The sequence below is a fragment of the Sturnus vulgaris genome, chromosome 6, assembly GCF_052056855.1.
Source record: "Sturnus vulgaris isolate bStuVul1 chromosome 6, bStuVul1.hap1, whole genome shotgun sequence".
NCBI classification, from domain to species: domain Eukaryota; kingdom Metazoa; phylum Chordata; class Aves; order Passeriformes; family Sturnidae; genus Sturnus; species Sturnus vulgaris.
The window spans coordinates 44,991,641-45,003,816 of NC_142248.1; the positions used below are offsets into that span (position 1 = coordinate 44,991,641).

At 44.0% G+C, this 12,176-nt stretch overlaps 1 protein-coding gene and 1 non-coding gene across 2 annotated transcripts; one reads left to right on the forward strand and one right to left on the reverse strand.

Annotated features, from left to right (window-relative positions):
• The first annotated feature begins 1,130 nt into the window (after window positions 1–1,130).
• Window positions 1,131–9,615, forward strand: TBPL2 (TATA-box binding protein like 2). The gene is made up of 7 exons (XM_014871435.1): window positions 1,131–1,181; window positions 4,001–4,389; window positions 5,124–5,211; window positions 5,444–5,535; window positions 6,570–6,737; window positions 7,708–7,802; window positions 9,536–9,615. Exons 1-7 carry the CDS (start codon window positions 1,131–1,133, stop codon window positions 9,613–9,615), a joined length of 963 nt encoding a protein of 320 aa, XP_014726921.1.
• Window positions 1,228–1,299, reverse strand: TRNAG-UCC (transfer RNA glycine (anticodon UCC)). The gene has a single exon. It is a non-coding gene; the product is annotated as a tRNA-Gly (tRNA).
• Window positions 9,616–12,176: the final 2,561 nt, after the last annotated feature.

Genomic DNA, 12,176 nt, shown 5'->3' on the forward strand with positions numbered 1-12,176 from the left:
TTGTGAGTCCCAGAAATACCACAAGCAAGCCCACAGGCTGGCTGAGGAGGGAAGGATGCTCATCAGCCATGTTCCTTGGATAAAGGGCACTAATCTAAGCCTTTGCACCTCTGGGGCAGTGAGAAGAGCCTGGCAGCACCTCCCAAGGCCCTGCTCCATGTCTGAGCTTTGACATCTTCTTCTAAAGGGTTTCTTCAAGCTCAGCTTGCTGTTTGCAAGCAAATCTCACAGCAAAGTCCTGTCTGGCAGAGCAACAGGTGCAGTGATCATGACAGTCAGCACATCCACCAGCCCAGGCAGGCACAGGGATGTGTTTCTAGCTGTGCCTCCACAGAAATTCATCCATCCATCACCACACAGCAACAGGACAGGAGAGAAGGAGCAAGTCAGACTGCAACTGCTGGCATGGACTCAAGCAGTGCCCAAGCCAAACTGTGTCAGCAGTGTGAGACTCCCACAGCATCCATCAGCCAGGCACAACGTGAGCTCCTTCCTGGGAACGTGCTGCTTCACAGCAGGACGTGGGAAAAGGGAGTGGCCCTAAATCATCACTTACAGAGGGCAGAAGTACAATCCAGAGGGGAAATGCCTGCATAGGGAGGATAGTGAATGTAAAAAGTGAAGGCTTCCCCCCCGCCCCACTGAGAATAAACCAATTCATCACAATGCTTTCAGTTTGAAGTTTACATTTTTGGCCGCGGGGGGCTCCTCTCGAAGGACCATATGTGCTTCATTGCACTCCATGAGGCAGGTGGGAGAAATTAAGGGGCACATGACACTTGCTAAAAAGCATCATCTGCGTAAGGTTTAAACGACAGGTCCAACTCCATTTCTCTTCTGCCCTGCAGAGGAAAGCAGGCTCAGAGATCTCGGGGGCAGGTTGTGATTTTAGGTTCCTGCAAAGCACACGAGAAGAGCACCCCGATCTCTCTAGTCCTGCAGGGTGAGGCAAACCCCTCTCAGAGAGCCGTGCAGGCAGGCTAGAGGCTCCAAGGCTGCTCAATGAGAGTAAAACTCCCAGCTGTGATGGGCTCTGCTCCCCGACAAGCCGCAGGTGGCCCCGGTGATGTCCCTGGGGATTAAAAGCGGGATGGGAGCAGGGTTGGGAGTTTGTGTCGGTGGCTGTGCCGATGGACGGTGCATCGCCGCTGGAACGGTACCTGGAGAGCTGTAGCGGGCAGGTAAGGGAGGAAGGGAAAAAAGCAAATAAACTAAGCAAAAGGGAGCTGCGTTGGCCGGGAATCGAACCCGGGTCAACTGCTTGGAAGGCAGCTATGCTCACCACTATACCACCAACGCTGCGCTGAACTCAGCATCTCAGCCGCGCCCCAAGTGCGACATTACCGCGTTCCTGCCGAGCTGAGCCCGAAATTCTCCTGTCCTGGAGGATCCCTCCCTGCCCTGGAGCTGCCCGGAGCGTGGAGGAGCTCTCGGGAGCGGGAGGTTGCTCTTGGGATGGTGCTGCTTGCGAGGGTCAGCCTGGGTGCTGGTGTGGGTGGGCCCTGAGAGGGTAGGAGGTTTGTATCTCCTCGTTCTGGTTAGTAAATGTCTGCAAAAATTCTTTATTTGGGTATTTGGAATGGTCGTCCTGATCTTAGGTAATTGTAGGAGCAACTAGGTGAGTGACAAGGAGAGGGCTGTGCTCCACAGCTGAGCATCATTGCTACCCGGGGGACAAAACTTCTTTATATCCTTTTGTGAACCACTTTTCAGCTCAGAAAACAGGTTCAGCACAAGCTGTTTAAATCTAGAGACCACCCTGTGGCAGTGGGTAAAGTTCTCTGAATGTGCCCTCACAAAGTATATAATGTGGTAAAATATAATACAGCTTTTTACAAATGCTAGTGAGCTTTTTATACTTCAGATTTGCTGGGGTACTTGATAATAGCAGATGTATGATATCACTGCAGGGAGGCAAAAAAAATAATCCAAGTCTGTTGCTTAAGGCAGCTGGATTTGATTTGTGTTTACCTGAGTTGCAGGGATTTCTGCTGTGGAAGAGAAAAAGGTTATTTCCCTTCAAGCTGCCCCAAACTGAGGGATCTCAGGCAGGATCTGTGTGTGAAATCTCCTCCCCAGAGCTGCTGGGAGATGTCCAAAGCGATGCAGTTGGTGAGGCCTTGGCGAAGTTAATTAACCCAGAGTCTACAGCAATAACCCTTGGCAGCCAGCCCAATGCAAACATGGTCTTGTGGCCCTTTCACAGCCTCTGAGCATCTGTCTGACATGAAGGAAATATTCCTCAGCACTTAACCCTATCAGGGCTTTTCCTCACATCTCTTTAGGTGCAAACCTGATGAGAAAGGAAAATTTGCTTTCTGTTTCTACCTGTTCTATGCAATTTACTTTTTGAAAACTTTACAGCTGTGTGATGCTTCCAGTCTCATGTACCAGTCCTTTCTCCACCAGCTACCTTAAGATATGTCACAACTGGCTTTGGTTGGTTGTGGGTGGTTTTTTCTTCCTGTTATGCTCATTCTTTGATGCCCATTAGTATGATGTGAGTAGTCTCACAGGCAGCTTTTTGTACCATTTTCTCTTTATCGTGGTTCATTCAAAACCTTCATAATGAGCTCCTGTACAGCTAATCGTTAGTCCACGGGAATTCTTGCAGAGACTGTGACTTCCTTCCCTTGCTCCTGACTTGAAAAATACCTATTTAAAATAAATACGTTTTTGTGATTCCATAATATTTTATTTGTAACTGTTAATTACATATTTGACCCCTTTTTTACTAAAGGGTAAAGGAGTACCTAGACTTACCCAACAGCACCCTTCCTCACCACATCTTCTGTGGGGCTCTGTATTCAGAAGTCAGTTTTAGAAGCAATTTTAAATGTAGGTGTTGGCAATGCTTTCCTGATTGCATCTGTATTCAGGCTAGTGAGAGTTCTCTGGGAGGCTCTATCACTTTGTCAGTGTTTTCCAAGTGTCTGCAGGCAAATATATTGCAAAGTAGGAGCAGAGATCTCCTAGAAGTGCATGGCTGGCTTGCCAAGTGAGCTGACTAGAAGAGAGCAGCACTAGCTGAGGGCTGGGAAGCACTGATCTGGAAATCCTGCTCCTGCTGGAGGTCAGGCAGTTGCTGCCAAATCAAGGGCCTCAGTCTTATGCACTGATCCCTGTTCTGATTTGTGCTTGGACTTTTCAAGTCCTTCTGGCTCTTGAACTTTAAAATGCCTGATTAAACATGAAACCTCTTGTATGGATTCTTTAGTCCAAGCTGTCACCTGCTGTGGATGTTGGCAGAAACTGCCTTCAGAAAGAGGCTTAAGTACAAATGGAGAGGGAATAAATCCTGTCCTGAAACTCTTGCCATTGACATGATGATGAGCTTTAAACAGCTTTTAATAATAAATAGTTGATAAAGGATGAAAGAGCTTATTTGCAGGTGTGTTGTGTGCTTAGTGCAGGGCAGGATGCTGGTTCTGCTGACTGTGATGAGGCTTTTTTTAGTCCCATCTTCTCATCTATAGCCTCAATCAGGCTGGTGGCCTCCAGGAGCTGAGGAATGAACTGCTGCTGGTTCTGTGAGCTGCTGCCCTCTGTTGCACAAAGCAACGCTGACACTGTCCCCTGCTAGCAGGGAGAGGAAATGGAATAATATACAGAATGGGAGATAAAGATAGCCATAAAATGCTGTCAGTCTTCCTTGGAAAAATTCATGAGTGTGATAATGTAGTTGTGTGCATGGCTGAGGTGTGACAGTGGCTGTGAAGGGTGAACTGCCAGTGTTGTACCTGCATTTCTCAATTTGTGCTCTCCCAGGAATTCTCTAGAGTGCTCGTGGACTGTGGTGGGAAAATGTATTCTACAAGCTGTCTTTATTTTCATACACAGAGAAGCAAAGGATACACTTTCAATCTTAAAAACTAGCCTTTGCTAAAATATATACTGGGGATAAATTATTGAAACTTCCTCATTGAAAATTAACATTAATTTACTCTCCCAGTTACTGCTTTAATACAAGACCCTTAATGGCACTTTTTTTTAATTCAAGGATGACTTCTCCACTAGTCCTCATCTGTTCACTCCTATGAGCCCTTATGATTTAGAACTTCCAATTCAAACAGCTTCCCAGCTAATTCAGTCCAAGGAGCTCCTTACAGACTTCTCCTCCGTGGATCTCAGCTTTCTCCCAGATGTTACCCAAGATAACAAAGAACAAAACCTCTCTGAGCATGGTCATGAAACACAAAAAGAGCTCGATGGGTCACTACCAAGTAACGAGGACAGTGGTGTTCTCATGGATGAAAGCAGCTTGTCACATCCAGGTGCAGCTCAGGCATCTCCTGAAGCATCTGGCATGTGTCCTCCTCTGACTCCAATGACTCCACTGACTCCAGCAACATCTGCTTCAGAAAGCTCTGGAATAATTCCTCAACTACAGTAAGTTCTGGATTATTTATACAGCACACACCATAGTCAGAGTTTGGCTTAAACTGCAAGGTGTTGCTCTGACTTTTCACTTGGAGAATGTAGCAAGCAGGGCTTGGTCTTAAATAAGCCAAAAAACTACAGGAGCAGTTGTTCACCTTGAAGGGGAGAGGTGGGGAAAATGAACTGGCAATATTGGACAAAAATATGAAGATACTTGAAAAGGAAGATTTCTTCCAGGAAGGAGAATGTGAAGGATGACTGCAGACTCCAGGGGTTTAAAGATGTCACTGTGCTTTTTCAAAAGGAGAAACAGAACTGAGTGTGAGAAACTCTCACTCATTAAAGATGCTGTCCTGTCTAGGATAGAGCAATTCTGGAATAGTTTATACCTGTAGAAAATATCCTTATCTATTTTAGATGCTGTAGTAACTCCAAATAGTCAGTAATGGTTCAATCCAAAGCTGTGAAAGGCTTCAGTGATGCAGTTTTTGGAAGACACACAAACTTATCATTCACAGACTAATAATTTCATAACTTGTTCCACCTCAAAGTGCAGTTTTGGGATTGAATTACTTAAGTTTTGCCAGAAGTAGCTTAATGCTAGAGTGGGGAAGAGACAGGCAGGAAATCAGTTGATGGCAATTATTAATTGGAATGTGACTCCACATTAAGCCAGTACTGCTGGGGGGTGGCTCTGCAGTAGCTGGATTTTGCAATAAGAAAATTCCTCCCTCATTCTTCAGGAATATTGTGTCAACTGTAAACTTGGCTTGTAAACTGGATCTGAAGAACATAGCTTTGCATGCCAGAAATGCAGAGTATAATCCAAAGGTAAATCTTGGACTCAAAGCTTTACCCTCACTTCCCTTTCTCAGTGCTGAAGGATCCCAGTGGTCCTGTGACCGTGGTCTTAACTCTCCTGCTCCTAGGTGGGTGGAAAATAATTTTAGGGTGGGGTAAAGAAACACTTAATGTGTGTTGTGACAAGCTTTGAAAGCGTTAATTGTTGCAAGACTGAACAGAAATACAGCTAAATTCCTGTCAGGTCCTCCTTTTTTTGTAGAGGTTTGCTGCTGTGATCATGAGAATCAGAGAACCACGAACAACAGCCCTCATCTTCAGTTCAGGGAAAATGGTCTGCACAGGAGCAAAAAGGTATTTCTCTGGTTTTTCCCTTCCTCTAAAGGTCTGGGTCTTGCAGCTATGCATATATTCTGATGGAGAATATCTGAAAAGTCTGTTTAAAACATCTAGCAAAGGACTAATCTAGCAAGAAAAAGTAAAGCACTGATATTGAAAATCTTGCTTTCTCCATGATGGCACCTTAGCAATTTTTGAACTGTGTACTTCTGTCCCTGAATTTAGATTGAGCTGAGCAGACATCAGTAGAAAAGCTGCTAGCATTCCCAGAAATTGTTATATTTGCATTTCTCACTGATTTTTAAAGTGTTTAGGACATAACTTGTGTCTGTCAAGTCTCTCTTTAGTGTCTGTGTTCACCAGTCAACACATCTGCCTCTAGAGGAAATAGGAACTGGGGAAAGCAAAAGTTTATTTCTGTTCTCTGAAGTATTTTCCCCCTTAAGTCCAGCAAAAACTGCCTTGGTTTTTATATCTCGAAACAGTCAAATAGAATGAATTAACTCATGTTTAAGAGATCTTTTCTCCAGCCCCTACCACCACCCCAGGTAGGTGATTGTACTGGTGCCTGCAGTCTAACTCCTAGATCAGCAGTGTTTTGGGGAACTGAGAAACCTCTCAAAAGAGGAACCTCTGAGTGGTGAAACCTCTCCAGTGGGTTCAACCAGACCACAGGAAAGTAAATAAACAAGTTCCTTACTCCTTTTAGCTCCCTGCAGCAGTTGTTGCTATTTTGAGAGGCAGGATCTCTTTTTCTGGAGTGCAGATTAGCACAGTGGTGGCTATAAATTTAATTCCAGCTCAAGAGCAGAGGAAAGCACTAATAAAAGTTGATTTTTCCACTTGACTCTTTCAGTGAAAAGCCCATCCCTGGAAGTGTCCAAGGCCAGGTTGGACAGGCCTTGGAGGAACCTGGACTAGTGGAAAGTGTCCCTGCCCATGGCAGGGGGTGAAACAAGATGGGCTTTAATCCCTTCCAGCCCCGACCATTTTGAGATTCTATGATTTGAGGGCTGTTTGGGGATTTCAATCAAGGTTTCTTCCTTTAGTGAAGAGCAGTCAAGGCTGGCAGCCAGGAAATACGCGCGGGTGGTGCAGAAGCTCGGCTTCCCTGCCAAGTTCTTGGACTTCAAGATCCAGAATATGGTGGGGAGCTGTGATGTGAGGTTCCCCATCCGCCTGGAAGGCTTGGTGCTCACCCACCAGCAGTTCAGCAGGTATGAGGAAATGGGGTATAACCCTGTGCACCTCGCAGCAGGGTCTGCAGCTACCTCAGCCTGCTCCATGCCTTTGCTCCACTGTGGGCTTTTAATACCAAGGTGGCCTCAACTCCCAGCAAAGCAGATTCCTGTCATGCAGAACATTCAGGCATGAAGCCAAAACTCGTTCTCAAAATACAATATAGCTGCGATTCCGTGTTTTTCTGGGATATTGTTTCTGTTCTGTTGGATGTTCTTTAGCCAGGAATTGAAAGTAAAGCTGTAGCTGAGTGATGGGCATGTTGTGCCTGTGAGATCAGCTTGTTCGAAACTAGATAATGCCATCAGGAAAGGAAGATTTCAGCACTGACAAAATCAAAATTCAGTTGTCTTTCATTAGCACTGCATCTAATAGTTTGCATTTCATTTAGGAACTAGATAAACATTAAATATTTATGTTGGCTGTTAATGTTGTCTTAGTTGTACAAGATGCTTCCTGATAAGGGCTCTTTGCAGACTAGCAAGGATTTACTGTGAGGCTGGGGAGGCCCTGGCACAGGGTGCCCAGAGAAGCTGTGGCTGCCCCTGGATCCCTGGAAGTGTCCAAGGCCAGGTTGGACAGGGCTTGGAGCAGCCTGGGACAGGGGAAGGTGTCCCTGCCCATGGCAGGGGATGGAACTGGGTGATTAAGGCCCCTTCCAACCCAGGCCATCCCATTATTTGAGGACTGTTTGAAGATTACAATAAAGGTTCCAGTGCTATAACAAATCAGAAGTGGCTCACAAGTCTTTCAAAGTCAGCATGAAGATCCCCCACCAGCTCCAGCTGTGGTTAACAGGTTTCTCTTCAAGATGTCCAAAGCCTGACCTGCCTTTCTCAGGTCAGGTGGTTAATTACTCTATTGTTACTATAATTAAAGAGCACTTTATTCATACAACACTGAAACAGCATCTGCATTTTAATAATCTTGTCTGCTTGCTTTGAACAGCTATGAACCTGAACTGTTCCCTGGCCTGGTTTATAGGATGGTCAAACCAAGGATAGTGCTGCTTATCTTTGTGTCTGGAAAAGTTGTGCTGACTGGTAAGTGGTGCCTCTCTGTATCTGCAGCCCACTGCTACCTCACTTTCTGGGAGAGCATTTAAATTAAACATTAACTAAAAATCAGTATCTTGCCACTCAGGGATCTTTTTAATGGCTGCTGCAACTTATCTGTGTTTTCTGCAGATAACATCAGTATTGTTGCACTAGAATCTTGTATTGTTTCACATATAGAGTCTCAGATTTCCATGTTAAGTTTTGGTTTTTTTTAATTCAAAGCCTGATGCCACGTGCCAATGCAGAGGATGCAAACAGGATGCTGACGTGCCAGCAACTACTCAGGCACTCAAATAGGAACCTCACAATAACCAATTTAAAATTGCTTGGACAGGAAACAAACTTCTTCAAACACTTCACTGACAACATTTAGTAGGGATTATCAGAGGAAAGGGTGGAGATCTGAGAGCTTGTTCCAGACTGATTGGCAAAATAATCGTGAAGGCAAAAGCCTTGCTGAGTCAGTGTGCTCAGCAGATACCTAACTCAGATCCCAGGTCAAAAAAGATGAATTCCTGAGCTCCTGGCACATCCTTTTTGTGAAGCTTGTGAAAATACTTTTATTCAGATGTACTGAAAGGTAAATGGTACTTGTTCCCAGAAGCTCTGAATGCAGTATTCATATTCACAACACAGTTTTGAGACATGTGGAAGGCAAGAGAAAAGTGCCTGCCTGAGCCAGAGATTCTCACAGCCATAAGTCAGGAATGAGCTCAGTGAACTGAAGGATGGGGCACACAGGACAAAGCTTAAATGCTTCCCCTTCCAACAGCCACAATTTTCTTAGGTCCAGTAAAATTATGTTGGTTAGTAAAATTATACTGGTCAGATCCACTGATGCTTGCATTTTTTGGGGTATACTAATTGTAACACCCTTGCTTAAGGGCCTGCTGCACACACTTCTGTGAGTACTGGGCCCAGCTGTAATGAAAAATCCGAATTTGCTGAGCTGTGAGGAGGTTGGTTTTTTTTCCCCCAGTCAAGAAAGCAACTTTACTTTTGAAAGCAAAAGTTGTGGTAAGGCAGATGAATTATTCATATCCAAGTGAGGACATGAGAAAAGGTTTACACATTCAACCTGAGCAGGGATGAACTCCACTTTTAGTTAATTTAAATGCCGTTTTCTTTGTAGGACCAATATGAGTAGTGTTGCTGGCAGGGAATGTTCCTGCCTACTGCAATGCAGTTTGTGTGCAAGACTTGGTATTAAAGATTTGTTTACAGCACTGGGGAAAGGAACTTGAAATCAAAGGTGTCTTAACACGCAGATTAAAATTAAAATTGCTTCTCAGAGCTGGAGAAGCAGAGTTCTCAAACCATGGAACAATTCCCAGTGAATTAAAGGCTTTTCACTTCTTGTTTCTACCTTTCACTCACCTTAGGAACAGGCAGAGCTGTTATTTGTAAGCAGATAACACCATGGTGGTGCTCAGTTGCTTTTTTCCTTCTTCAAAGCCAATAATTTTGCACCTGTCAAGAGCAGAAAATTGCTGTTTTGGTTCCACAGATTAAACAAAACTAGTCTTAAAGCTAAGCAAGCTAGAAATTGTTCTTTGAGGTAGCAGATAGAAATTCTGCCTTTAATAGTAAGGTGCTCTCAGTCTCTTGAGTTTCTTTATGGTTTGGAATCTTACTGGGTTTAAACTGCATCCAGTTACTCTCAGCACCCTGTAAATTCATGGAGTTTTTTGTTGTTTTTTTCTTAAATGTCCATTTAGGAGCAAAACACCGTTCTGAAATCTATGAGGCATTTGAGAACATCTACCCCATTTTAAGAGGTTTCAAGAAACCATCGTGACACAGCTCACAAAGCAATCCAGAATAACACCTGGGTTTGTGTTCTGTGCATGGAACAGAAGCCAAGGGGATTCCCGGACCCAGTTGTGGAGCTGGGGATTATTAAGCAAATGATTCATTTCTGAATGCCACATATGCTGATGTCTTTCTATAGCTTGTAAAATGTTCTTTTTCTTTCTGATTATCTGTAATCCACATGAGTTCTGATAATTTTGTCAAGTTAAAACACTTGATAAATGAATGCACTTTTAATAGAATGTATATTAAGGTGGCACTTAAAAATAATTTCTGGTAGAAGCTCTTTCCCTGTTGAACAGGTGAATCCATGTTGCACTTCAGACTGGCTTAATCAAAATCCTCAGGTCTTAGTGTCCTGAATTGTTCTTGCAGTGTTGTAGCTTCATGTTTAAGCTCCACATATATTGTCTGTAATATGGCTTACAAAATCCTGCACGAGTTGATTTTGGTGTTTAGAAGACATGTACTGAAATCACTCTGATCCCACTGGCTGGGTGAACTGTTGTGTGTGTTGGTGCAGGATTTTCTTTCACAGAGAAGACACTGCAGGTCCTGACTGCTGGGATTTACCTAGAAAATCTGTGGGTGGAGGGGTAACTAATTAATTAAATTATCTTATTTGATATAGCACAAGTTAGATTTTTAACTAAATGGCACCTACTTGTCTTAGTCAAGTGCCCTCAGATGATGGGGGTTCAGTGCAGACAAAAACATGTTGGTTTGGAACTTTGTTAAAAATGGATTTGAGGAAAATATGGAAAGTCTTGGATGCTTATGACTTAATTATCTGTATTATTTAACCAGAGTTCAGCCAGTAGCACAACATTTGGTAATTTTGGAGCAAAAACAATGGTGTTTCCTGTACTTAGTTTGAATTCAAGCCTTCCATTTCAGAAGGTGCCCTGCTCAGAGTGGTGCTGGGAGCAGGAACAGTGCAAAGCCTATCCCATGGCTGCTCTGGAAAGCCCCTGGAAGCAAGCCAGAACACTTTGTGTTGTGTCCTTTTCTCCTCAAGGTGTGGTACCTGTCTGGAAACACCACTAGAGGTTGCTCTTATATGACTCAAGTGTAACCCAGGCCAAAATCTTCCTCTGTCCTTGCTGGAAACACTCGGGATGGGCTATGGCTCAACTCGGAACAGGGTCTTGTTGGGCTGAGTTTTGCTGCCACAAAAGTTTATTTCTGATTCGGTGAGGGTGTGACTTCAGTTTCTGTATCTGTTATGTGTCTCTCACACGTGTTTTTATATCTATCTCCTTGCTTCTCTGGAAAAGAGTTAGAAAAACTTTGTGCACTTCCTTATGATAAGCTGGTCTTAGCTGCTATCAGTTTCTCTGTCAAACTGTGGATTTCCACATTCAAATCTATTTTAAACACAGGCTTACTTTTCTGTTTGCTTTCTAATGCTGGAGACTTTCTACAGCCATGGGCTGGACTTTTATTTGCACTACAGCTGTAGTGACAGCTGATGAGCTTCAATTAAAGTAATCTTTTGTAAGTGAAAACACCCTGGTTTTATTGAGGTGTTGGGGGGGAAAAAAAGTTTATCTAAGATGAGCCCTCTTCAAGAAGTCACGTTTTCTTAAGAGCTTGCCATATGATTTCAGTGGTAAAATTAGTGCTCTTTAGAAGTAGGGATAAAGCCTTAGAGATAAGAAATGGGCTCTGTGCCTTTTCACTGAGCTACTGATTAAGTTAATGTTTGCTATGGTAACTCTTGTCTTAAAAACAACAATCTTGGTTCTAACTCCACAGTGCTGTTCCTGCTAAGTGTTTGATAACACTGGGAAGGGGAAAATGTAGGCTGGGAATTGCCCTTTAAAAAAGAAAAAGGGTAGGGCAATGATTTGTTGCATTTCTATTGGGAAAGGGGATATGGGGATATTGCCTAAATTATTCTGGCTTCTGTGGACTCTGTCTCCTCTAATTGCTGGGTGTTTCCCACTACAGACAGAAGAGGGAATGGCTTCAAACTGAAAGTAGGTTCATATTAGGAAATATCAGTTATCAGGAAAAAATTATTTACGTAGAAGTGGGTGGTGAGGCCCTGAGGGTGCCCAGAGAAGCTGTGGCTGTCCCTTCCCTGGAATGTCCAAGGCCAGGTTGGATGAGGTTTGGCACACCCTGGTCTAATGGAGGGTGTCCCTTTCGAAGTCAGGAGGTTGGAACTGGATAATTTTTAAGGTCCCTTCCCTGATCCAGAAGCATTGTTCCCTTCTTCTCAATCTCATTTCATCCTCTGTATTTAACTCCTCGTCGTCTCTCCACTATGGAGGTTGGGTTGAGGTAACCTCTCTGTGCGTCGGTTTTAAGGATGTGCATCGGTATTTGCGTGGACAAAGCAATTTGGATATTATTGTAAATACACGGCCCTGATTTCATTGCTAGCTCTAGATCTCACAGCAGCGTTACTGACTGGTTATGCTACGGCTACCCGCTATGAAGCCCCCAGGAACCGGAATACAGCACCCCCATCGCTCTGGGAGCAGGGCAGGGCTCATCCCTTTCTTTATGCGGAAAGAAAAGGGCGCAGTTCCTATTAAA